The sequence below is a fragment of the Thalassophryne amazonica genome, chromosome 2 (genome assembly GCF_902500255.1).
Source record: "Thalassophryne amazonica chromosome 2, fThaAma1.1, whole genome shotgun sequence".
In the NCBI taxonomy this organism is placed as follows: domain Eukaryota; kingdom Metazoa; phylum Chordata; class Actinopteri; order Batrachoidiformes; family Batrachoididae; genus Thalassophryne; species Thalassophryne amazonica.
Window position 1 is genome coordinate 69129060 of NC_047104.1, and position 27772 is coordinate 69156831.

General features: G+C 40.5%; 1 protein-coding gene across 5 annotated transcripts in view; it reads right to left on the bottom strand.

Annotated features, from left to right (window-relative positions):
- esrp2 (epithelial splicing regulatory protein 2) overlaps positions 1-24737 on the bottom strand; it is a 75158-nt gene extending 50421 nt beyond the window's left edge. For 2 of the 5 annotated variants that reach the window (XR_004565058.1, XM_034187278.1), the window contains exons 1-3: positions 24586-24737; positions 24273-24418; positions 23665-23793 (exon numbers count right to left, since the gene is read on the bottom strand). Coding sequence is in view for 4 of the 5 variants with exons in the window: in XM_034187278.1 (XP_034043169.1) it covers positions 23665-23793; positions 24273-24404 (261 nt within the window). In the remaining variant the exon portion in view is untranslated. Of the gene's footprint in view, positions 1-23664; positions 23794-24272; positions 24419-24585 lie in introns of those variants that run through there. The other 3 variants (XM_034187283.1, XM_034187296.1, XM_034187291.1) reach the window with 2 other exon arrangements.
- Positions 24738-27772: the final 3035 nt, after the last annotated feature.

Sequence of the window (27772 nt, forward strand, 5' to 3'; positions counted from 1 at the left end):
CCATACATATATAACCACACACACACACACATATATATAACCACACACACACACATACTAATAATATACACACCACACACACAATACAATTATATAAACACACACAACATACAATATTATATACACACCACACAATTACTATTACATACACACACACACACACATATACATACACACACACACACACATATACATATATATACACACACACACACACATATATATCTACACACACACACATACATACATATTCTATTTCTACCTCATTTTCTTATGTCTTGTACTGTTACAAGTATTATTACTTATCCTTGCACACGCTGTTTGATGGACATTTTCCTCTACTTGCACCTATCTTGTGTGTTTTTTTAAGAGTTGACGTAACATGTGAATTTCTCCTCTGTGACATCAGTAAAGTTTATCCTATCTTAATTGATCATTACATGAATGAATTTATTCAGCACACACAGACCCAAAATAACCTCACAAAGAAAACAATCCAACAAGTCACCCATGTGCCCTAAAGGGTGTAGGCATTAGCAAAAGCTTATAAACGCCCACCCCTTTAACCAAAAAAGTAAAAATGTACACTGTAAAATCTAACATGTCGTTTCAACTTAAAAATACGAGTGAAAGGGCTGCCTTAAAATTTCAAGTTAAGTGAAAGAAAATAAGTTATCTAGGTTAGATATTCCTTGTTAGGGAAACACCTGCGTTAGTTTGGGTTGATTTAACTCATTCAGGTAGTTGTTTGAATCTGAAATGGTCAGTTTTATAAACCTTTTGTTTCAGTTAAGTTGACTTGGATTTATTAATTGATTGACCTGCTTGGTTGTGATTTGAATTTGCACACACACACACACTTAAATGTGAAAGTTTTACCTCCGAAGAAACATGCGGTTGATGATGCCCTGCAACTTGCATCCAAAATGGAGGAAGGGAGGAAAGGAACACATGTTCAGCCGCCTGCAGCTGCATTCCCACAGTGCATTTCAAGAAAAGCATGATGACGCAGGCGTTTTTATCCCCAAAGTCAAGTTGACTTACATTTCTAATTCAGTTGGGCCTGGATTTTTAAATTAGCATTTATTTTGTAGTTGAGACCTTTTTAACTAATAATTTCATGTTATTATAACAACCTCAGTAATCATGTGTCTTAATGACATAGAATAATATGTCAAGATAACAAACAGACAAAATCACAATTTACAGTGTATACATGGATATAAAATTATACATATACCCATCCATCAAACATACAAACAGCAGTGCACCATGCACAAACCCAAAAACAAAAAATCCATAAACCTAATTCATCACACCATAATGGTTACTTAGATGATTTTTGTAGCGCCTTTTACGAGTACAACCCCAATTCCAATGAAGTTGGGACGTTTTGTAAAATGTAAATAAAAACAGAATACAATGATTTGCAAATCCTCTTCAACCTATATTCAATTGAATACACCACAAAGACAAGATATTTAATGTTCAAACCGATAAATTTCATTGTTTTGTGCAAATATTTGCTAATTTTGAAATGGATGCCTGCAACACGTTTAAAAAAAAAAGCTTGAACAGTGGTATGTTTACCACTGTGTTACATCAGCTTTCCTTCTAACAATACTCAATAAGCGTTTGGGAACTGAGGACACTAATAGTTGAAGCTTTGCAGGTGGAATTCTTTCCCGTTCTTGCTTGATGTACGACTTTTGTGCCACACATTTTCAATGGGCGACAAGTCTGGACTGCAGGTAGGCCAGTCTAGTACCCGCACTCTTTTACTACAACGCCTGTTGTAACATGCAGAATGTGGCTTGGCATTGTCTTGCTGAAATAAGCAGGGACGTCCCTGAAATAGACGTTGCTTGGATGGAAGCATGTGTCACTCCAGAACCTGGTTGTACCTTTCAGCATCGATGGTGTAAGTTGCCCATGCCATGGGCACTAACACACCCTCATACCATCACAGATGCTGGCTTTTGAACTTTGCGCTGATAACAATCTGGATGGTAATTTTCCTCTTTTGTCCAGAGGACACAACGTCCATGATTTCTCAAAAACAATTTGAAATGTGGACTCACACCACAGCACACTTTTGCACTTTGCGTCTGTCCATTTCAAATGAGCTCAGGCCCAGAGAAGGCGGCAGCATTTCTGGATGTTGTTAATATTTGGCTTTCGCTTTGCATGGTAGAGTTTTAAGTTGCACTTGTAGATGTAGCGATGAACTGTGTTAACTGACAATGGTTTTCTGAAGTGTTCCCACGCGGTAAGATCCTTTACACAATGATGTTGGTTTTTAATGCAGTGCCACCTGAAGGATCGAAGGTCACGGGCATTCAGTGTTGGCTTTCGGCCTTGCTGCTTACGTGTAGAAAGTTCTCCAGATTATCTGAATCTTCTGATTATATTATGGACTGTAGATGATGGAATCCCTAAATTCCTTGCAATTGAACGTTGAGAAACATTGTTCTTAAACTGTTGGACTATTTTTTTCACGCAGTTGTTCACAAAGTGGTGATCCTCACCCCATCTTTGCTTGTGAATGGCTGAGCCTTTTGGGGATGCTCCTTTTATACCCAATCATGACACTCACCTGTTTCCAATTAGGTGTTCTTTGACCATTCATCAACTTTCCCAGTCTTTTGTTGCCCCGTCCCAACTTTAAGAAGAGAATCTATTTTCGCATCAGTGAAGATCTAGGTAATATTCAAATTTAATGCATGCAGCTTCTCCACATTCACTGTGAAGGTGGTTTTACACATCTTTTTACTTATTTTCATACACTATAAAGCAGCCGCAGTTATTTATATATATATATATATATATATATATATATATATATATATATAGTTCAGTAGTAGTTTTCTGAAGCACTGTTTTTAATCAATGCTGACTTCTTTTTAAATGTATCCATTAGTTGGAGTGTTTCATTAAAATTATTTTGCATTTTTCACATCATGTTGTACATGATGCACAGTCCCAGAAAGCATTTAGTTAGCAGTTTGTAGGTTGTCTCTGCACCAGAAACAGATGTGGTGCTGAGAGAAAACTTCCACAAAATTCAAAATAGGATAAAATTAGCAGCAACTGGTTTTAGAATCTTTTCTTCTGGTTGGCTTTGCATGACTGTTACTTTACATTTTGCATAGCAACATTAAAAATAAAACATCTGTACATGACAAACCAACTCTGTTATTGTTGCAAAACTTATGTTCCATGATTTTTTGTTCCACCCCTAGTTTTTAGTGTACAGCAGCCATATCCTGCAGAAACACCCAGTTTGCTTTGCTTCGTTTGAATAAAGCTCCCACAGCCTTGCACTCTCCTCCCCCAACTGCAGTTGCACTGCACGCTCTGGCTGGCACAAAAATACCATAGAGACACACAAAACAGGTTTCAATGCCAGGAAAATAATTATTAGTGATAGTGTGGCTTGTCCTGTCCATTGTATCCCCATGAGAATAGGGTCCTACAAGTTCCTCAAGTTCTTGTGTTGAGCAGCAGCCTAAATGCAGATGACACAATGTGCATTTAGCTGCCGCTATACTTTGGGTTTTCTGGCACAGTATGATCCAATCTGCTCAATCTTCATATTGAGAGCAGCTGCTTCACTTTAATTCAACTGAGCTGACAGCTGATTGAGAGGATTAGCAAGTCAAGCCTAGGGCCTGGCAGGCCTAAACATGTGGCTGAAAGCTGCAAGCTTAGGTGCCGATTGTCAGCAGGACTGGCAGTACAAGCAACCTTTTAACAGAGGAATAAAATTGATTTAATAGGAACACACTTGAGTAGTTTAGGAGGACCATATCTTGTCATTTTGATGTTTTAACCCAAAGTGTAGCGCAAGCAAACATGTTGTATTACTGACAATTTTTCCTAAAACATATACCTGGAAGGATAAAGTTAAAAAATTTCATCCTACCCATTGGTTACAGGTTATTCTGGAAAGTTAGAAGAACTTAAAAATAAGTCACCTTGCTGCTCACTGAAAAGTGTAGGTGACACGTAATGCCATGCTTTCATGAATATTTAAGACTAAAATTAAACAGTTTGAAATTTATCCTTTCCTGGTGCACAGTTCTTGAGGAGAAAAATATTCAGATTTTGAACTGCGTGCCACTAAAAACCAGGAACTTCCCGGCGTGCTGACATTGGACAAGAAGGAGAAGGAAGTGGTGTCAGCTCCGGAACCATTATCTTAATTGTTCCATTCATTTATGGACTTTTACAGGCAACTGACAGCCCCATGGTTCGGGTCGGAGCTGAATCATATTTTCGGTGTCAGAACGGTTACTTATATTGATGAGCGCGCACTTGAACAGAGTCTCTGGCTTCTCCACTGCACACTGAGATAAAACCGAGGATCTTCAAATTATTTTATTGTTTTCTGAATCATGGGACAATGTCGTTGCTTGCAGACTGAGACGTTATGAGGTGCTGGGAGTCTTTTTCTTGCAGCACAAAGCCGCTCTTTTAACGAGCGGCTTTGGGCAAAGCCACTCATTAACAACATGGCACAACACTGGATCAATCAGCTGCAATAACTGATTACAGGTGGCACTGGAACCTGGCACCAAAGTGGCAACAAATGGAGTTTTCTCCAATCAGGACAGAATTTTTCAGTGGCGGCTTTTTTTTTTTTTTTTTTTTTTTTTTTTTTTTTTTTTTTTTTTATAAAGGTGAATACATTTAAAGATGATCTCACTGAAACGGACAGGTAAGAAGACTATACATTTACTTCTTGTGTGAATGGTTTTAATATTTAATAAAAACATATTCAAGAAGGAAAACATTTATTTTAAAAATAGCTGATATTTTCTGCCCCCATGTCATTTTTCAGATTTGAAATTGTTTAAGAAAAAACAAAAAAATCCACACATCACTTTTTTTTCTAATTTCACAGATAGTAAAAGTATTTTTTTAGTCAGTTGATTATGACCAAAGAGCTGTCAAAAAAACCAAAACAAAAAAAAAAAACCAACAACAAAAACAAACAGTTTATCACCTCCACCTATGCCAAAGTCACCTGTATTATTTATTTATAATCAACAATATGTGTTTTGAACTCTGTTGTCAGACTGAAGTTTATTGTCATCTAAATAAGGCTCTAAAACATAAATGTTGTGTCCCGCACAGCTGCTTCAGAAAAACCTTCAGATTGGACTTAAAAAAAAAAAAAAAACGTCAGAAGAACAGCTCAAACTCCGCTTTGTTTACAACTGATTTGGGTTTGAATCCGCAGATTCCATTCTGGTAATGACATAGTAACAATATGGCCGTGGCTGAGGGCTGAACTTAGGTGAAATAGAGTGCAGGTTTCAGACACCTGTAGTTTATCCTTCACCTGCACATTTATCATTGACTTTTATTGTTCAGGATTTAAAAATGTTATCTTATTTCAATATAGAGGGTATGTGTTACCTCATCCAAGTTAAGATTAATTAGAGTAACAGTAAAAGTGTTCCACCCACAATCTGAACAAGTCAGCTGAAGAGCTTACAAAAATAACGCAATGCTAAAATACCCTCGGCCATATGAGCATTCTCTCTCTTAGGTGGTCTGCTCTTGGGCAGGTCCAGCATGCACAACCGCACACCATGTCTCTTGATCCATCGCCATCTCCTTTATGAAGTGATAGCCACGCCCTTGTATGTTGTCCAGCATTGCCAACCTCTTCCTTCCTCTCCCTCTCTTTCCATCTGCTCTCCCCTCCAGCACTGTTCTTAACATTCATTCTGATCTCATGATGTGGCCAATCCATCGCACTTTCCTCTTCCAGATTGTAACTTTTAGACTTCTCTTTTCTCCAACTCTCCTCAGTACTTGTTCATTTCTCACGTGCTCTCTCCAGCTGATCTTTTCCTTCCTCCTCCAAAACCACATCTCGCAGCTCTCTAGTTTCTTCATGTCCTCTTTCTTCAATGTCCAGGTTTCTGAGCCATAAAGGAGTACACTCCAAATTAAAGTCTTGATTAGTCTCTTCAGGTTTTGGTTGGTCTTTCCAGTAAGTAGCGCTTGATGTTTGTTGAACGCGTCTTTTGCCATAGCAATTCTTTTCCTCGCTTCTTTTTCGCTACGTCCATCATCTGTGAGCAGGCTTCCAAGATATTTGAACTGTTGGACTTGTTCTAGTACCTGGCCATCGATGTTGATCTGCAACTGCTCATATTCACCTTTCCCCAATCTTCATTACCTTTGTCTTGGTCTTGTTTATTCTCATTCCGTATTGCTCCACCACCTCATTTAGCTTTGTCATGATGGTCTGGAGTCCTTTTGCTGTGTTCGCTATCATTGCCTGATCGTCTGCAAATCTCACAGCTTGGATCAAGTGTCCTCCCATCTTCACTCCTTCTTCCAATCCTTCCATGGCCTCCTTCATCATTGTCTCTGCAAAGATGTTAAAAAGCAGCAGAAACAGTAGGCAGCCTTGTCGCACTCCTCTTCCGATGATACATGGTCCAGCCATCCCCTGGTCAGTTCGCACTGTTGCTGTCTATCCCATGTAAAGGGCTTTGATCAATCTCCTCGCCCTCCAATCTGCTCCCAGGTCTTTCAAAACAGCCATCAGTTTCGTCCAGTCCACCCGATCGAATGCCTTCTCGTAGTCGACAAAACAAACAAACATCTCGATTGTGTTCGATGTTACGTTCTGATAATGTTCTCATGACGGCCACTGCCTATCTTGTTCCCATCCCTTTCCGGAAGCCAAACTGGTCCCATCCAATGTAGTCCTTCGTTCTGGTTCTCATTCTGTTATTAATTACTCTCAACAGGATCTTTGATGCATGGGAGATGAGGCTGAGTGTTCGATGTTCTTCACATCTCTGTGCATTGGGTTTCTTTAGCAGCGGCACGATGATACTGCGCAGGAAGTCCTCAGGCCATGATCCAGTGTTATATATGGTTTTGCACAGAGTGATAAGGTGCTCCTCTCCTTTATCTTGCAGTGCCTTGAGCATCTCTGCTGTGATGCCATCTTCGCCTTCTGCTTTGCCGGTCTTCAGTTCTTGTATGGCATGTACTATATCACTTTTCAAGATGTCCAGGCCAAGTTGGTCCCTCTCTACCTCTTCCTCTTCTTCCATCTCAATTTGCTCAGGCCTCTCTTCTTTGTTGTAGAGCTCCTCTATGTACTCCTTCCACCTCTCAATGATCTCCTCTGGTTCTGTCAATAGTACACCTTGCTTACTCATGATGGTCTTCATTGACTGATTCTTGTTTTTCCAGGTCAGTTTTTTCACCTTCTGGTACATTTTGTCAATCTGTCCAGCTCTTTCCAAGTCTTCTATCTCTTTGCACTGTTCCTCCCAATACTTTTCTCTCGCTGCATCTGTACTTCTCAGTTCATTGTTAAGCTTTCTGTACATCCTCTTTCCTTTCTCTGTGTTCACTTTTTTCCACCGTCTCCTCTTGTCCATCTTTCGTATCATATTTTCTGTCACCCACAGTTTCTTTGCTCCCCTCCTCTGTTCTCTTCCAATGGTCTCCTCTGCACTTTCAGTAAGTGCTTTCTTTAAGATGTTCCATTGTTCATTTGCACCTGTCTCTGTGTTTTGGTTGCTCTGTAGTCTGATTTTGACTCCAGCATTTAGTTTGTCTTTGGATTCATCTTTCAGAGCTTCTAGGTTCCACTTTTTGTGGATGTTTGATTTTCTCAGTCGCTTGAGTTTCAGGTTGACTTTCATTGCAACAAGGTTGTGGTCTGAGTCCGCATCTGCACCAGGAAAGGCATGGGCGTTCTTACACTGTTGCGGTACCGCTGTTTCACCATGATGTAATCTAACTGCATTCGTCTCACGTCTCCTGGGGCCTTCCATGTGTACCTCCTACGTTTGTTATGCTTGAACCATGTGTTTGTAATGCAGAGCTTATTTCTTTTACAGAACTCGAGTAGCATTTGTCCTCTGTCATTTCTGCTCCCTAATCCCTAAGCCTAATATGAGCATTGTCTTCTTTATAATTTGCAGTTGTTTAATTGATATCTCAGTGCAAAGTATATATAATTATACATTTGTTATTTACATTGATTGCTCAGATCCTATTGTCTTGCATACAATTTGTACATGTTCAATAAAGCCCCTCTATCAATCAATCAATCATAAGCAATATTTTGTTTACGTTTAAACTGTAAGCAGGAGGGCATGCGTGTGCGCATACATGAGTTTTTGACAAGAGTGGAAGTTAGCGTGCATGCTGACGTCCAAGAAATGTCTTAAATCACTCCAAAGGTGTTATGAGATTCCAAAAACAATGTTGTCAGTTTTAGAAGTGTTTATTTCTTGCTAGCTTTTACATAATATTTGACAAACAGGTTATATATACATGCAAACGAAACTGAGTTTGCAGCTAGCTATACCAGAGACTGATGTCATGGTACTCTGATTGGCTGTCACCCCCCCCCCCCCCCCCAAAAAAAAACCCCCAAACGGAATAGAATGAAAGAGAATGTGACTTTTTAACCTCTTAAAAGAGGTCACGGTTAGCCATCTTTGAACTTGTCCAAGGTCTGTGTTCCAAGAATGTTCCCTGTGAATTTGAAAACTCTAGCAGTAATAGGACTGGACTTGTGCTAAGCACGGACAGACGGATGGACGGAAAGTCTTCGCAATACCCGATGGCCATATTTGATGGTTTCGGGGTAAAAACAGCAGGATGTTTGCTCATAGCCATGCATGCGGCTCTACCTTGCCCAACTGCTATAACCAAAGAGAGGAAAACAAACAGTTTTAGAAGTTAAAGCCACACCCTATCCCTTTCGCCTCTGACACAAACCAGTTTGATTAAGCAAACAATCAGAAGAGAAGACAAACATCATACTGTTAAGGCAAGCACCTTGAAAATTCCACAGAATAAAACCTGTAGTTTTTTATTACTATTATTATTTTAATTTCACTGTGTAGTATGAGAAACCTAGAAAAGTAAGTATGCATTATTCTACATATACCTTCTATTAATCAGGCTAGTCAGTAATTCATGTAGGTATGAGCCTCCAACTGTACTTTTATCTTCTTGTAAATGAACACATTTGATATGAACATTGATTTTACTGGCACATTTGCCTCACACATGGTGCACTAATGAAATAACTTTTTTATGCACTGTCCTATTATGAAACATTTCCAGATACGGGGGAGGAAGTGGCCTTTGAACATGGTCCTATCACAGCTTGCTCTCCTGTTTGTGTGCAAAGGATAGGTACTGGTGGATAAAACAAGCTCCGATAGAAGCAACAAGGGGTGCCAACACTGTCCTTAGAAGCCTCCGTGTAGGGCAACTAAAGCTGAATATTTACACAGTTACAGAGCAGCAAAGTGCACACTTCCAAAACCCATCAAACAGACTCCAATCTTTAAAAAATAAATAAATAAATAAATAAATTCTCAGGCTCTTCAGAATCCTAGTCCTGAAGAGAATTATTGGTACCACTGCCTTTCAAGAAGTGTATGTGTGAATGTAATTATTAGCATATTTTTAATCACTTTATTGTAAATTATCCCTTTCACAGCCAGGTCTCTTCAGAAAAGTCATACGTCTAACGTCAATCTATACTTCTCTTTCTGATACATAGAACAAGCTGATACTACTGGATAAAGATGAAATTCTATACCAGTGGAAAGGATTAGGATCACTGCACTTCATGCAAAATGACAAGATTGTAACTTCTTAATGCTGGAAAACTCCCATTTGGAAAAGCAAGTTGTGAAATTTCAAGTTTCACCTTACCCAAAAAATAAATGCACTTAAAAATATAACACACACACACACACACACACACCCCTAATGTAGACTGGTCATGTGCAACTGACTCAAACACACAACAGCGCTATTTGTTCCAGCATTAAAACATGCATTGTGTTGATGAATCTCTTTGCAATAGCATGGTAGCTGTTGGGCTGTATCAACTCTTAGTGCTAAAAATAGTTCCCCATTAATCTCTTCAGTCTTACCCACCCTAATAAATCATTAACAAACCAAAACTGGTGTCTTTGAGAGATCAGGCCATGTGAGTCAGTAATACAGCCCCACCAGTGACAGACATCAGCTCAACATTCTAGGAAACATCCATGTTCTCATGGTTCCTGCAAAGAGACTACATTTTTTTTTCCAGTCTATCAGGTCAGTTAGTATAAAATGGATGAGAATCTACGACTTGCCCTGGATACAATTACTCCCCAGCCAACACGAGTACCAGTTTACAACTGGGAGGACTGGGATAATGCTGATGAAGTGTATTGTCCAAGGACACATACGGACAGTCTCAAGTACACATACTTAGAAATGAACTCTGCTCTTTAGTTCATGCCACACAACCACTGTTGTTTCATGTATCAATAAATTAAACCCCAGCAAAACTGACCAACAGCAGGAAGAGAAAGACATGGTGTGAAAAGGACTAACTGATTGTCTGAGTTAATATTTGAGTATTATGCACATAAACCAACATTCAATCCAACTGAAGGCCTAGGATAAGTGGCTCAAATGACTTCATTAAAATGTTAGTGGTCACCCACTACTTTACTTTTACTTTCATCATCTTCATTTATTTGAAAATGTGTCCTACCGGCTTTTATCTTTTGCATCGGTGCCATCCAGCACAAGCGTAATTAGTACAAAAAACATGAATACACTAAAAAGAATCCAAATCCCAGCAGTCCCCATAGCCCTGTTTCCAAACCAGTATTTTTACGACTCTCACCAGGACCTGCATGCTGTAAGTATCACTAGGTGTGCACTACTCTTCAGTCCTTCTTAGCTAGCCTCTCTCCTCTCAGACATCATTTATAAGCCTGCTGGACTTGTCAACATGAAAAGAAGACAATTCCATTTTTTTTTTTATTAGAGCTGCAGCTAAGCAGGCTCCTACTTGTACCAACTACAGTTGACAAAAACATAAATCAACACTTATTTGAAGGGACTCCAGAAAGCATTAACAACTTTTAACACTTCACAGAAATTTAAATTTTAAACCAATGTACACTGCAATCCATTAGCACTTCAATCTTTGCAGTGCTGAGGTACCCACTGCAGTGCCACAATTCCAACTGTGCTCCTGTCTGCTCTCCAGTCTAAAACAGAGATGCAGTCCCAGCTAAATGCTCCACCTTGCAAAAGTGTACAGCGTGCATCAGACTTAGACATGACTAGACCTGCAACTCCTCCTCCTCTACAGATGCCCCAGGCTCTGCCCATCCTACCTTCTCACCTTCTAAAACTGTCAACAAAGTTCAACACTCATGCAAAGCCAACCAGAAGATTTTTTTTTTTTTTTTTTTTTTTTTTTTTAAAGGTCATTGCATAGAAATGTGACACTCCTTCCATTAACATAAGACCTTAATACCAAACCAGGCTTGTTATGTCCTGTCATGCTTTGGGCAGAAATTGTCATTAGAAAAGTATCTCATTGTGCACAGCTTTTCAGCCCCTTTTATATAACCAGTGACATCTGTTTCATGTATAATGAGCTATTGTAGTTTACAGACAATGTTGGGTGGCATTTTAAACAGCAGAAATAACAACTACAGTGCTGTGGAAACATTATTGCCCCCTTGAGCTTTTACATGTTTGACATTTTTTAGGACAGGTCAGGTTTGGGAGCATGCATCGGTGCCCATTGCTGCCACATTCACTACACTATGTGACTGCCTTGGGTCCTGGATGACACCCACCCTGGTATACTAACTGTCCATCCCCACTTCTCAAAAGTAGCCTAACCATGATCTATCTGCTGCATCCATGTAAATGTTGGCTTCCCCGTGACCTTCTACAGCCACTGGTGTCCTGAACACTCAAGCACCTGCACGCTAGATCATGCAAGTGACATGCCCTAGCTTAGTCTCTTTAAGTAACCATTCATTTGACAGCAAGTCATTCCAGTGGTACCCAACAATCCTCCAAACAGACGCAGTACCAAAGACATGCAGATGGCACCTTAGGTCACTGGTTAAGCCCCGTTTACACAGACGGTAAGAGCTCCCGGAAGCGTCCCAGAACAGTTTTTGGCTGTCTTAAGGATCAAACGCCGTTGTTAATGCCGGCACTAGGGGGTGTGGCTTAGTTCCGGCTTTACCGTGAATTGTCGAAAAAATTATTCAACATGTCGAATAATTCCAAGAGCGCTCCCAGAGAATTCGCGTGACGATGGAGACAACGCGAACAACGGCGTTTGATACTTTTTAAATCTGCGTTTCATCCTGCCCCTTCCTGTAGTGCAGCAGTTTACACCGCCGTAATATCCCTAACCAACGGCGATAGAGCCCACATCGGCGTCCTCAAAGGCGTTTTAACCGGCGACAGAGGCAGACAAAACGGCGGCGCTAGCGGACAGTACGCTGTTCTAAACGCCACCTCCCAGTTAACGGCGTTCCAAACAGCTGATAGGCGGCGGTCAATATAAAAACGCTAGAGCTCTGCATGCAGGCCTCTCACTCGTGGCCAGCTCCAGATATTTTTGCAGAGAAGTTCCAGTATGCCTCCTAAAAGAAAATTGGCAGTGGCAAGGACTTACCAAGAGGTCTGGTTCAGAAGTAGAGGGAAGGCCTGTGGTGGAGACGAGCAACACGTTGAGGAGGGGAAAAGGAAGGAGAATAAAAGGCTGAGTATGATCTCCCTCCCCCTGCAGTGACAGCTGCTTCAGCCTATTATACTCTGGGGGCGGTGCCTATATGCAAAAGTTCCTGGAGTAACGCAGGATTTGCCTGGATAAATCCAGCGGTACACAGGGCATTATCGGCGGCAGCAGAACACCGCCGTTCTCACGCGCGTCTTAACCTGCGATTGTAAAGGATAGAACTGGATAGAACCGGGATCTCAACAACACTGGAGGTGTCCGGCAGAGGTCATCAAGTCCAGAAGTAAATCCTTGGCCAAGGTCCGGTCGATCGATTGATCGTGTCTGCAATTGTCGACCACCGTTGGCATCGTCTGGTTGACGAGATTTTCCCGAAGAAGACAGACAGGAAGTCGAGTCAGTGAGTAAAATTTCTTTGTAAACAGTACTGAGTGAGTGGTGATCAGATCGCATAAAACAGTTAAATTCCGCAAGCGATGATACAGAATCGTCTGTTAATGCAAAGCGGTTAAACTCTGTAAGGAGGGTGCGGACTCCTCTGTTTATATACGCGTACCGGTAGGGGATAAAAGTGATCACATAAAACAGTTAAACTCCGTAAGCGATGATACAGAATCGTCTGTTAATGAAACACAGTTAAACTCTGTAAGGAGGGCGGACTCCTCTACGGTTGCGAGGGACGCACGTAGTTAAATTCCGGAAGGAGGATACGGACTCCTCTGTTTTAATACGTAAAGGAAATCCCGGACGAGCCCCCAGTCAATGTTGGGTATTTTGTCCTCCAAACATTTTTAAAACCTTTAACAAGACAAACAGAGTCAAGAAACACCAGTGAGACAGAAAGTCAAATTTTACGCGCGGAGTGCAGTCAGGCTGTACACCAAGGCTACACTAAAGTCTGGCCTGCTTTTCCGCTCTTTTTATTAAGAGACGCCCTCATCACATAAACAAAAAACTTGTCCTAAGGGTGGGGGTGATGACGCAAGACAAGTTTCTTCCCATAACATAAACGCATACGTCAATAAGTGCAGCTGCAAGGAAGAACACTTTCTTTTACACAGGTCAGCACATCTCGTTCGTCTGTTGCAGTTATCAGCTGTTCTGCATCTGCCTGAAGTGTCCTGTCCTTCACACTCCTTCACACTAAGCACCACATCACAACAGTCAAAACGTTCTCTTACTCCCAGTCGTTAGAGGCTGCGAAAACAAAGTTATATTATAATAATAAGTACATCCAGCCCTTCATTCCCAGCTCAGATTGACCCCAGAGTGCTAAAACAAAATTGAATTCTCAGGCTTGGTTAAGACAGGTGCAAAACAGCACAACACTGTTCTCATGAGAAAGAAGACAAAGCTAAAACAAGGTTGAATAACACGTACATTCTCAGGGTGAAGTGCAAAACAGCACAACACCGTTCTCATGAGAAAGAAGACAAATGTACAAATGTTTAACAGTGATAACATATATACAAAATCTTTAACATTAACCCCCGTTGTCTGACGTGTGCCGGATGCTACGGCGTCAAACCGCTGCTTTATTCGGTGGATTTAGCGGCGTTTTATCCGCATATTTGCAGCTAGTACGGCTCTCAAAACGCCGGCGAAATTCTCCTCCCCTTTCCACCGCGAAAACAGCCAGAACTACCGCGAACTTCGGTCTACGTACTACCCGCCGACAAAACCGTCTATGTATAACCTGGGCTTTAGTGTCCAACTCTCACAACTATAGTTTAAGACAGGAAGCATCAGGAACCTAAAGTCTTGGATGTTTATTCTTCTGCAAAGATATCAGGTCACCTCAGATCAGTCCTGGGAACATGTACTGGTGCAGTATATTGCTGCATCCACCACACCATGAATCCTCCTTAGGTCCTGGATGCCAACCGCTGCTCCATTCCCACCTCTCAAAGGTAGTCTGCTGCAGATAGCTGAAACCTGGCCGTTAATGGCCTTGTCCCGCCATTGTGGTCCTAAACACTGAGGTACCTGCAAGCTGCATCATGCCCAGCGAAACATGCCACACAGCCAAAATGTCATAGCTGAAGTTCCCTGACAATGCAAATGAAACTTCTCAAAGATATCAGCATCACTGTCCAGCCATCTGAGGGGACAGAAGTTACGCAATAACAGCCTTCTGTTTGCCCTTATACTTTGCATGTGTTGTGAGAAACTTAAACTTACCACTCAATTTCATTCAATTGGAATTAAATTCAAGATTTCTAAGCCCCCTATCTCAGAGTTACCAAACAAGGAAAAAGGTCATTTTGGATGGGATGTTTCATTAAAACATATTTTTGTGGGCTGGGTAATGGTTTTCATGCTGACTCTTGGGCATTATGACCAGCTTATTGCCACAGTAACTGTGAGCTAACATAAAAAAACTACAGATACCTTCCAACACTGCTAACGTACAATATAAATGACAAAATTTTCACTCGTCTGAGATGTGGAGCAAATTTCTCAGATGGTCTGTTAGTATAATTAATCACACAGCAAGCCACATTATCTCAGATATTTGTAATAAAATGCTCACAAAGGACAAAAACATTTGGCCCACGACAGCCACTGCTAGTGGGTGTCTGGACAGCTTGCCTGCACACTAGCTATGAGGATACACTATCACGCTGTGATTACTCAAACTCTGATTTCTTGTTGCCTGTTGTGTAGACCTGTGTACAGCACAACTATTAAAAAAACCTGAGATTGTTTTGGGTTTTGCCTACTTTTGAGTGACAAATCATATCAGTATACTTGTGTACATTACATGTGGTTATCGTTCTGGTACTCCCAGTTACAGACGCAGTGACTCTAGTACACATCCAGACCTGTACCCCACACACACAATCTAGTTTTGCAGCACTCCCAGTTGCTCAGAATATTACATAGGGCAATTGTTCTGGGAATTCCTAAAACTTAAGTGCAGTGAATCTGCTACTGGTGTCGAAGACCGAATGGTCCGCCACTAAAAGTTGATCCACCTTTTGCATCTGCGCATGCATTATTTTCAGACCACAGCAGCATGCCTGAGAGGGAGTCTATTCACCCTAAGCAATCAAATGGATTAATGGGATTATTAACCATCAGATGATGAAGGTAAAACCTCTTAAATCATTCTAAAGTCAGATTGAAGTAGAAACGAGGCCGTCTTAAGCAGAAACTCAGCGAAATTCCGTGATGATTTGAAATAACCAATGCGGATCAGCTAGCAGCTCGTATAGCCGCGGCACTCTGATCGCTTCCGCTGCCTTTTATGGTGAAATAATCCTGAATATATGTGGAAATATGTTGTACAAAAGCTTCAGATATCTGTCACTGAGATAGATGATGACTGGAGTGGAGTTTGAAGTGCAAACAGATAGAAATTTAAACCAAAAACAGTGTAGACATATAGGGGATCTCCTGTTCGTCAACAATCTCTCATTTTCAACATGCTGGTTCCAAGGACACATGGTGGTTTTGTGTTTTGCATATTGCAGCACCAATCAGAAAAGAAAGTAAAAGGTATTTCATTGTCCAGTATAACAGCAGCCCAAGCAAGCAAGTTCTTCCAGCTTCTCACTTTCTCGGGATCACCACAACAGATTTGATATTTATTTGCATGTTGAAGCAGCACAACTTTTATGCTAGACGCCCTTCCTGCTGCAACTCTACATTACATGGAGAAGGGGCACAGTCAAAACACAAGCAAAATGACTATCAGCAATTAAATGGAAGAACGGAGTCATCTTCAAGAAATATGATGTAGGGAACACTTCCCAAATGGAAGTCATTCACAGTTTATTAGCAATTGAATAGTATACAAATAATGAATGTCATTCAATATTTGTTTTATATAATGGCTAAAATAGATCCTTGTCATTTAATTAATTTATAAAACAGAAAAGGGACTTACATTTTGGTGTTCCACTGCTGCTAAAGTCCAACACAAACTTTAAATAGGAGTCCAAATTGTGACATGTATTCTAGTGATGCTGTGCACTGACTTCGTTCCTCAAAAATAAATAAATTAATTTAAAAAAAAAAAAGACTGTGTAGTTCTTCAGTCAAGTCAGCTTTTCATCCGAACAGCTCTTCATGCCTCCATATGGCTTACAGCGGAGTGGATTTTGTGTGTGTGTGTGTGTGTGTGTGTGTGTGTGTGTGTGTGTGTGTGTGTGTGTGTGTGTGTGTGTGTGTGTGTGTGTGCACGCAGAGTGCAATGGTACCAAACGTATGGAACCATATTTGCATGGTAAATAGAACCAAACTGCACTCTAAATGCAATGCAACACAAATGGAATGAATAATCCATGTCATGTGACATATAAAGCACCAATCAAATGAGAAGGATCCACTCAGCCGTTATATAATATACAAATAATGAATGCCAGTGAGTGCAGTGTTCCATCTTTGCACAACTAAAAATTATTTTCATTGCACAAATGCAAAACATTCATTATTTGTTTTACTTAAACATCTAAATAGATTGCAGCAGATTCCTAGTATCTTGGATGCATTTTTACAAAAAAGTAGTGGAGTAAAACATATGTAACCAAAATGAATGGCAAATGGAACCACATTGCACAAACAACAAAAACCTAAACACACACACACACACAAGCCTGCAGGACTCCAATCTAATCTATCTTTAATTGTCAAGCTACTCGTGTGCTATTGTCGCTGTGCACACGTCTGCACTTGCTGCCAGTACCGGTGAATGTGGGAGTGTCCATGCTGCATGTGTACAACGTTCAGTCCATGATGAATGTTGACAAGCTGAACCAGTTTTACCTGATCAGTGTTGATGAAATCAAGGTTGCGGGTTCAAGCATCTAGGCAGATTGCATAGATCCTACCCTCCAAGTAGCAAATATTTTGCCACAGATATTTCTTACTCTCGCATTAAATGTATTTCAAGAGAGATTTATGCTTTGTATTCTGATAACAATAGGCCTACCTGTCTGTTCAATAAGAAATGATGAAACTTTTCTTGATGAAGAGCAAAACATCTTCAAAAAAAAAAACTAATGTCAACTGGCTTGCGTTCTTGGTTAAAAGTTTTCACACATGCGTAAGATCGAACAAATTTGATTCCGCATTGCAATTTTTCGTGCCAATGTGTCCCGCATGACGCCACGCTATATAAAATAATAATTTCATAACCGATGACGCATTTATTCTCCACTCTCTCATCGCTCCAAGAATAACAGACAAATTATCTACAGCTACAGGTTGTCTCATGCTAGTCATGCGGTGGAGAGCACATTTGGAACATTGTCTCAAAAGTAATTATATTTATAATAAATATATTGTAATTGATTGGTAAAACAGTTGTATTTTCATTCCTTCTTATGAGTTAGACAATGTATCTGTAAAGTTCTGTTTACTGTAAATGTAACATCTCGTCATAATCATTCAGATGCCCTGCGCACACTGACACATGGTGTTTTCGAATAGGTTGTGCAATGTTCACGACTAGTTCACACAAGTGGCATGAAATTAATGCATGCCAGAAATTTTGAACATTTCTAAATTTTGTTTGTAGTCCGGCGGCTAAGGGACAAATTTTTAGGGGAATCGTGCACTTTCATACAAAAGCGCCAAAATTTTATCAGAGGTACTTTATAGTGTCCTGAAGTATACGAGTATAAGATCGGGAGACACTGAATCCATAAACGTCTACACTCTAAAAACTTGGGTTTAAGAGAATAACCATTTTCAGCCTTCTACAGCATATAATTCATGACCAACTCTTATCCAAATGTCTTTTTAAGTTCATAATATAAACTTGAAGGTTACGAAAAATGTATTAAGGCTAAGCAGGGATGCTTCGAATGTACTTCAGTGTGCTTACACTCTTAGAAAAAGCGTTAATCTAGGGAAAGTGACTAAATATTGTCTAACTCATTGTGAATAGCAAGATACCTATGCAATATAGCTGTTTGCGAGCATAGGGCAAAGGAAAGCTGCTACTCATGCACTTTAACATATTTACACTCTAAAATAACAACAGTGTTTGAACGAAAATAAATGCTTTTTTATTAATTACAAGAAATCAATTTTGTTTTTATGGCCATAACCATTATTATTATTATTGTTGTTATTATTTGATGTTATTGGTATTAAGACGATTATCACCATATTTTTAACTGAAAACATTGTAAATACCTGGTTGGCAAACTTCCTAGATATGCACAAATGTTTCATGAATATTTTTAATGAACTACTCTCTACAGCTTTCATGCTAGGAAGATCACAGTGACCTAATTTTATGTCTCAGAGGTAGAGGCCTGTTAAAGATCCCTACAGGCCTGAAATGAGTCCTGTACCTCTTTCCATTTTGAAACATACCACCCTGCTAATGTATAAGGATGTACAATGACGTATGACGCCGCACGACGGACGATACATGATCACATAAGCTCAGTATAGCTTTGCACTAGTTGCAGTAGCCATTCTCTACAGCTTAATGTCCAATCTTGATCACTGGCCCCCTACATAATAACCATATGATCGTATTGTCATATGAATAGCAAAATATACACTGTATTATAACCATGCAAACACCCTTTTAAAAAAAGCAGGATACAGGGCTAAAATCAAATGTCTCCCACTTTGACATGACTTAATATAACCTAAAGAGTCCTTGGACAAAGTTTGGAGCTTTTGTAAAAAAGTGCACAATTCTATCCCTTAACTGCTGGACTATTGCGCACTGGCATGCAACCACACACAGTTCACGAGGGGTTTACTCAATGGTACACCAGACTGGGTGCCGGTGTGGGAATCAAATTCATGCAAGTGTCAAGATGCCTTAAGCCTATCATTCAAGGTAGTTTCAATGTTAAACATTTCAGTACAAAATAACTATCCGTAAATATAAACACCCAGCTGTCACAATATATTGTGTCTTTGCATGACCTATAAAAAGGTTGTGCATGATTTTTGTATATTTGGTAGAGAATATTACAGGAAATGTTCAGTTAGTTTTCACAGGCAATATCCAGGTAGGTTAATGAGTAATTGCAATTTTTAAATTCACTGTTTTCATGTTAAAAATACCCGTTAAGCCTTGAATGGAACTAACCAATCATTCCACTGACTGCAAGCAACTGACCATTGACAATTGCTGTAACACAGTGAGTTGATGACGTGTGGTGATAACTCACTGACAGTGTAACGTTGCCTTAGTCTACTTCGGTGGCTGCTTTTGAAGATTGTGACATATTAATATAAGGTGTTGGTCATGATGATACAAAACAATGAAGATTAATATGCTGTTTTTCTCTGCGTAAATTCTGTTGTTGGTTATTATGACCCACTGATATTTTACGAAATTAGGAGAGAGAATACTTGATTGACTGACGTCATGAAATACATTCTCACACACAACTTCATCATTTCTAATGATCTGACAATTCTAATTAATTTTACAGTGCATCCAGAAAGTATTCACAGCACTTCACTTTTTCCACATTTTGTTATGTTACAGCCTTATTCCAAACACCCCATGATGACAACATGAAAAAAGGAGTTTTTTTGCGCAAATGTATTAAAAAATAAAACTAAGAAATGTACATAAGTATTCACACCCTTTGTTGATGCACCTTTGGCAGCAATTACAGCCTCAGGTCCTCTTGAATATGATTCCACAAGTTTTGCTAGCCTGGTCTCATGCCCGCTTTTCGTAACACGTTTTTTATTTTGCCATTTATAATCTTCTTCTTCTCCTAACTCTAACCATAGCATAAGTGTGCACCCTCCCCAAACGTTAACCAACCAACCAACCAACCCACCCCCTTCACCCCACATTTTGTGCCCAGTCGTGAAATGAATTCATGCCCCCATTACAAAAAATGCTTCATTTTCACACCCCGTCACAAACCCATAGATTAATGTACTTTTTGGAACCCAGTCCCATCAACTGCCATGAGACTGGGCTGAGTTTTGTGCACCTATCTTGGTGCATTTTTCCTATTCCTCTTTGTAGCACCTCTCAAGCTCCATCAGGTTGGATGGGGAGATTAGGTGCACAGACATTTTCAGATCTCGTCAGAGATGTTCAATCGGATTCAGGTCTGGGCTCTGGATGGGCCACTCAAGGACATTGAAAGAGTTGTCCTACAGCCACTCCTTTGATATCTTGGCTGTGTGTTTAGGGTCATTGTCCTGCTGAAAGATGAACTGTTGCACCAGTGTGAGATCAATTGCGCTCTGGAGCAGGTTTTCATCCAGGATGTCTCTGTATATTGCTGCCTTCATCTTTGCCTCAATCCTGACTAGTCTCCCAGTTCCTGCTGCTGAAAAACATCCCCACAGGATGATGCTGCCACCACCATGCTTCACGGTATGGATGGTACCTGGTTTCCTGCAAACATGATGCCTGGCATTCATGCTAAAGAGTTCAATCTTTGTCTCCTCAAACCAGAGAATTTTGTTTCTCATAGTCTGAGAGTCCTTCAGGTGCCTTTTGACACACTCCAGGTGGGCTGACATGTGCCTTTTACTAAGGAGTGGCTTCCGTCTGGCCACTCTACCATACAGGCCTGATTGGTGGATTGCTGCAGAGATGGTTGTCCTTCTGGAAGGTTCTTCTCTTGACACAGAGAAATGATGGAGCTCTAACAGAGTGACCATCGGGTTCTTGGTCACCTACCTAATTAAGGCCTTTCTCCCCCGATCTCTCAGTTTAAACGGGCAGCCAGCTCTAGGAAGAGTCCTGGTAAATATGAATTTCTTCCATTTACAAATGATTGAGGCCACTGTGCTCATGGGGACCTTCAAAGCAGCAGAAATGTTTCTGTATCCTTCCCCAGATTTGTGCTTCAAGACAATCCTGTCTCTGAGGTCTATAGTCAATTCCTTTGACTTCATGCTTGGTCTGTGCTCTGACATGCATTGTCAACTGTGGGACCTTATATGTAGACAGGTGTGTGCCTTTCCAACTCATGTCCAATCGACTTAATTTACTCCAGATGGACTCCAATAAAGCTGTAGAAACATCTCAAGTGGAAACAGAATGCACCTGAGCTCAATTCTGAGCTTCGTGGCAAAGGCTGTGAATGCTTATGTACGTGATGATTTTTTTTTTTTTTTTTTTTAGAAATTTGCAAAAATCTCAAAATAAACTTTTTCACATTGTCATTATGGGGTATTGTGTGTAGAATTTTGAGAGAAAAAAATAATTTCATCCATTATGGAATAAGGCTGCTACATTAAAAAATGTGGAAAAAGTGAAGCACTGTGAATACTTTCCGGATGCACCAGTGATGACAGTGACTTTTGATGCGGATGGCAGCGATGGTGAAATGGAGTGACCACCTTTTTTTTTTTTTTTTTTGCTTATTCAGTAATAAAATCCATAAATATTGATGAATTTTTCAAATGTCAACTGCATACTTATTTTCAAAAACAACAACAAAAAATAAATAAAAAAATAACAGAAAGTGTGTTATTTAGATTTTTTTCCTTTTCCTTTTTTTTGAAAATGACATACTTGAGGAATGTTGACAATTTGGGCCAGCAATTCTCACCAATGCTCAAAATTCATGTTTGTGAAAAAGTATGTTGTTTAGTGTACCATAGGCTTTCATTTGCCAACATTTTCACACCCACCCTAAATGTAGGTTATGGTCACAAAAATCCAAAGCGATATTGATTCCATGGCCTAATAGCTATATTATTAATACATAGCCAGGTTAAATATCCCATAGGGTTTGGATTCTCACAGATGTTCATACATGGCAAGTATGACTACTTCAAGCTATGACCCGTTGCAGATTGTGAGACGCTGTTGTGTAAGTGGCAGGGCATCACACTTCTAAGCTAAAGGCACTGTGTTCAAATCCCAGTCATTTTCTTTTTTCTACTTTAAATATAAAATGCATATTGGACAATCATAACCATACAGATCGTGCATTAAATGGTAACTGGACTGCATTTTCATATAGCACTTTGTCTTGTCAAAGCGATTTATAATGATGCCACCCACCCACTCACACACACGTCAGGGTGCTGCCATGCAAGGCACACAACTACATACCAAGAGCAACTTGGCAATTAAGGATCTTGCTAAAGGGCTCTTAGTGAATGTCTGGTATGAGGGAGATTTGAACCTCTAAGAGAGTCTTTGGTCCAACATACAGATAGAAAACAAATGTAAAGGGTACGCAGCCTCATAATCACGTGACCTAGACTGACTAACCAGAAGCACGACATACAAAAAGAACTGCCTATAATTAATATGGCTACACACGGATCAGCCAGGTGTCAAAATCCAACCCCTCGTCCGTGTCGTGATATGTGAGTAATGGATCAAGCAGGGGATTGTCTATTGGGGTAAAATACGGCAGGGACCTTGTGTGCGCCCTAGCCACTACGGTAACCATGAAGGTCCAACAGGAACCCTGAACACAAGACAAATAACAGGACTCTGGTGAAAGTAAAAGAAGAAGTGAATACCAGTGAAGACTGTGGAAGGTTCCCAGACCCCAATCATCTGGGATTTCACCACTATCAGAACAGGCAAAGGATCTGTCAATGACCATGTCTTTCGATGGTGTGTAATGACATTCCCATGTTAAACTAATCCACGCACAGGTATCTGTAGATCAACCCTGAATGTAGGTTTTCTCCGCATCCACCATTCAGTCTGGGAATCAATCAAGAGATGATCCTCCTTACCACACTGCCTTTGAATTAAACCCATATTAACTGATAGTGGGAGAAACTACAAATGGTATAAAGTAGCTGAGTACTTTTAAAACAGTCTATGATGGTTTTGATGAGACCACACATTCAGGAAGATTGTCACAGGCATCTATGATTTTCAGACTCAGACTCACTTTTATTGTCACTCAACCCTTATAGGCAGAAGGAAATGCAGTTTCTCCAGGTCTCCAGGTCTTTTCCAAGTGAAGCTAAATTTCCTTACTAACAACTTTTTTTCCTTAAGTAACTTCTTACTCATGGACTCTCAGTTTGGACACACTGAGCTTCAAGGAGCATCTGTAGTTCTGGTCTTGGATTCCTGACAGACCAGTGAAAACCACTTTAAAGATGCACTTTGACCTGTGGCGAAGACGCCCCTGCCACCTAAATATCCAGCAACTCACCTGTTGAAGAACTTTGTCCAGGGGCTCAGCTTTGACAAGGTCATCCAAAGTCAGTCCAGTCTCCTCTTTACACTGCTCTGTCAATTCCAAAGTGTCTGGCTTGACAAGACATCTATGAAGCTTCGCAACCTGAAAAGAATAATGTTGTGTTTGACCGAGGCAGTAACGCTTCACTTTTCCCAATCATATATACATTTATGGCACCATGTCAACCCCCAAGTGCCGGAAAGGAACTCTTCAAAATAACTAAATAAAATGAAAATTAAGTCCATTGACAATGTGGCTACAAGAAGCGCTTAATTGTCAATGAAGAGATTACATGGAGAAGCTGACATGCCAAACCAAAAAGGCGTGTTTCTCTGGAAATAAAGAGACAGTTCTACTGAGTTGCTGGTTTAAAAATAAATAATAATAAAATAAAATAAAAAATAAGAAGAATTTGGCTTTGGACACATCTGAGTGTGAATTAACAAGCGTGAGCTAAATGTTCAGAGAACACACCGTCTTGATTCAAATGTCAAACAAAAACTACTCCACTACAGGTACACACACACTGTGCCACAAACACTCATAAGAAACCTTACAAAAGGGTTCAGAAAGGTCCGTACCTTTTTCTCACGTAGGTCCACAATTTGCCACACCAAGAGAATTATTTCCCTCTCATCCGACCCCAGTTTACCCCCATTTGCACCAGCTGTTGCCCCAAAGAACACCACCAGAGTATCACTGTGCGAAGCCATCAGGGACCACAAAACTACAATTAAAGCAAAGATTAAAATAAAAACAACACGAGGGTTCACCTTTTTCCAAGTGATAAGGAAAGCGAACAAAAGGTCTGGAAACTCAATTGAGGTAAACGGAGAAAGGAAGGCAGATTATTTTCAGAGAAGCCACGAAAGAGTTTGCGGTCGAGCACTCTACCTGTCGTCGTACTTGAGTGTGTTCTATCCAGAGATACTGGTTTAACTGGTAGAGAAGGTGGAAATCTCCGTGTTTCTCTTACACGAACTCCATAACAAGCCCTGGGGCTTTTTTTTTTCACCTCCTCTGCGTTCTATTTTTTTTTCCTGAGTTACCTGTGTGGTTCAGCCTCCCCGACGGAGCCCCACAGGCGCTGCCTAATTGGCTGGTTTGCAAAGGTGAGGGCGGGACAGTAAAGCTTATGTGACAATGTGATTGGTCGACTCTGTTGAATAAGGAAGTACAACGGAAGTTCAATGTTACATACAAACGACTTAAATGAGCAACGTTCTGATTTGGTTAGCTGCTTAGTATTTATTTATTTATTTATTTATTAGCAAGGTTAACGTTATACCTTATTACTTTTAGTGTCCCTCACAATGTGAGAAGAATCTAAAATAAGCAGACTAGGGGCACAGAGATCAAAACAACCAAACTACCAGCAGCATGAAATATAACAAAATGCAGTCCAAAATAAAACACTACTTATGTACTTAAAAAATACTTTAGTCTATAAAAACTGATTTTATTTTGTATTTCCAAGTGAGGGTGTTATAATTGATGGAGGAATAGAGTCTTTCAGGGCTGTTGATCCCATGCATTGAATGAATCTTTATTATCAGACTCAAGGTCCACAAATCTAATTCATGAAGCTGGCCACGGGGACCGTGTGTGTGTGTGTGTGTGTGTGTGTGTGTGTGTGTGTGTGTGTGTGTGTGTGTGTGTGTGTGTGTGTGTGTGTGTGTGTGTGTGTGTGTGTGTGTGTGTGTGTGTGTGTGTGTGTGTGTGTGTGTGTTTGCTACGCACAGCCACAGCAATTAAGCAATCAACACCAAACTTGGGGACACCAATGGGGAGGTCACTGGGCCCGTTAGGTTGAAAGCGTGCATACATGCATGAACACAAACACACACACGGTCAGCCTTATATATTTAATCACGTCCTGCTCCGCTATGCACAGCCACAGTAAATAAGCAATCAACCCAAACTTGGTATGGTGACTGGGTGCACCAAGGGGGAGGTTACTGGGACCTTTAGGTAGAAAGCGCACTTGTCCGAATGAACACCCACACACACACACACACACACACACACACACACTTTATTAATTTAATTTAGACTGCTTAGAAAACTATTTCATCACAAGCTATGAAATGTTTCGTGTACATGCTCATTTATGTTTTATGATAGGTCTTATAGGCTGTGCCTTATCTATCATTACATGGGCTTTAAAAATAATGTATGCTATATAGCACAAGCACCAGATACATGGAGGCAGGAGTGTAGTACAGCTGACAGGACCCAAGTTGCAGGCTGTGCAAATGTACCCCAGAGACAGTCCAGCACGTAGTAGCAGGATGCAAGATGCAACCTGGGACAGCATACACTGAGAGGCATAACCAAGTATCAGGAATCGTGTACAGGAACATCTGTGCTGCATACAGATTAGAAGTCCCATAGTCCTGATGGGAGATTCCTCAAAAGATGATTGAGAATGACAGGGCTAAGTCCTGTGGGACTTCAAATTCCAGACAGACAAGCAGTTGCTGGCCAACCAACCAGACATAATGGCGGTTGACAAGAGAAGGAAGACTGCAGCTGTGATCGATGTGGCAATCCCAGCTGACAGCAACATCAGAAAGGAGCACAAGAAAATCAAGAAGTACCGATGGCTGAAGGAGCAACTGGAGCAGATGTGGAAGGTAAAGTCCAAAGTGTTTCCAGTGGAAACATGAGCACTAGGAGTTGTGACCCCTAAATTGGAAGTGTGGCTCCAGCAGATTTCAGGCACAACATCAGAGGCCTCTGTCCAGAAGAGTGCAGTCCAAGAAACAGCTATAAGATACTGTGCCGAACCCTCAAACTCCCATGCCTTTAGTAGAGGATCCTAGCTTGAGGAACCCACATTAAGATCATGAGGCTTGTAGGAAGAACATATGGGTTCAGGAGGTACTGGAACAGAGATGATTGGTGATGCAGATATCTTTGTAGGAGAACAAAGACCCAAATGTTTTAGGTTCCAGTGACCTACGGTAATGACTAGATGTCTTTGGTATTAGAGCTCTTCAGATGAGCTTTGAGTACCACTGGAATGACTTTTATCAAACAAACAGTTACAAAGGGAGAACCAGATGATCGCTTACACAGTGAGCGAATATTAGCATTTTGGTCATGACTCATGTGGCACTTTTCTGTGGGAATCATCCAGCATGCACGTGCCTTAATGATGTAATGATTCCCCAACAACTGGAAAAGACCAGGGGAATGTCCACATTTCACCTGGCAGCAGTTAATATGTGGCTGCTTTTGAGAAGTGGGAATGGTCCAGGCTCTGGGGCATTTGTTCATAATGTGAATAACTCTACACCCATCATCTTACCATCACTTGCATCTGTTGATGCAGTATAGAATTAATTTATAGATATACACTGCATGCACAATTATTAAGCAAGATTCCTGATTACTAATTTTGTTGTTCAACAAATACAGTGCTGTCAGTCATTTCAAAATCTAAATAAACCTAAAACTTGAATGTTTTAACAAAGGAAAGTGAGTTTTGTGTATGTGTGCACTTTCTTGATCTGTTGATGATCAAGCTGTCATGAAACAGCAACCACAGCCTCCCAAATGCTGTTCAAGAGTTGTATTGTTTTCTGTCACTGTAAATCTCACATTTAAGAAGGGCCTACATGCCACTAGGGTTTAAGTCAGGTGGCGAAAGGGGCCATGTCATTAATTTCAGACATCTCTGTGGCCTTTGCTGGCTAGCCAGGCAGTGGCATACTTGGACACATGCAATAGAACATTGTACTGCACAAAAATCATGGCCTTCTTGAATGATGCAGATTTTTTCCTGCACTCCTGCTTGAAGAAAGTATCTTCTAAAAACTGGCAGTAGGTTTGGGATTTGATTTTACGTCCACCTTCAACTCAAAATGGGCCAACTACCTCATCCAAAATAATTGCAGCTGATACCAGCACCACTCCTCCACCTCGTTGGCACCTCACTCGAAGTGCTGCTATTGTTGGGAAGGTGTCGTGACACGGACCCACAACAGGGGTCGTTAATGAACGGACAATGGATAAGCCAAAAAGTAACAATTTAATGTTGTGAATTGCACAACGAATTACAGACAATAACAATATT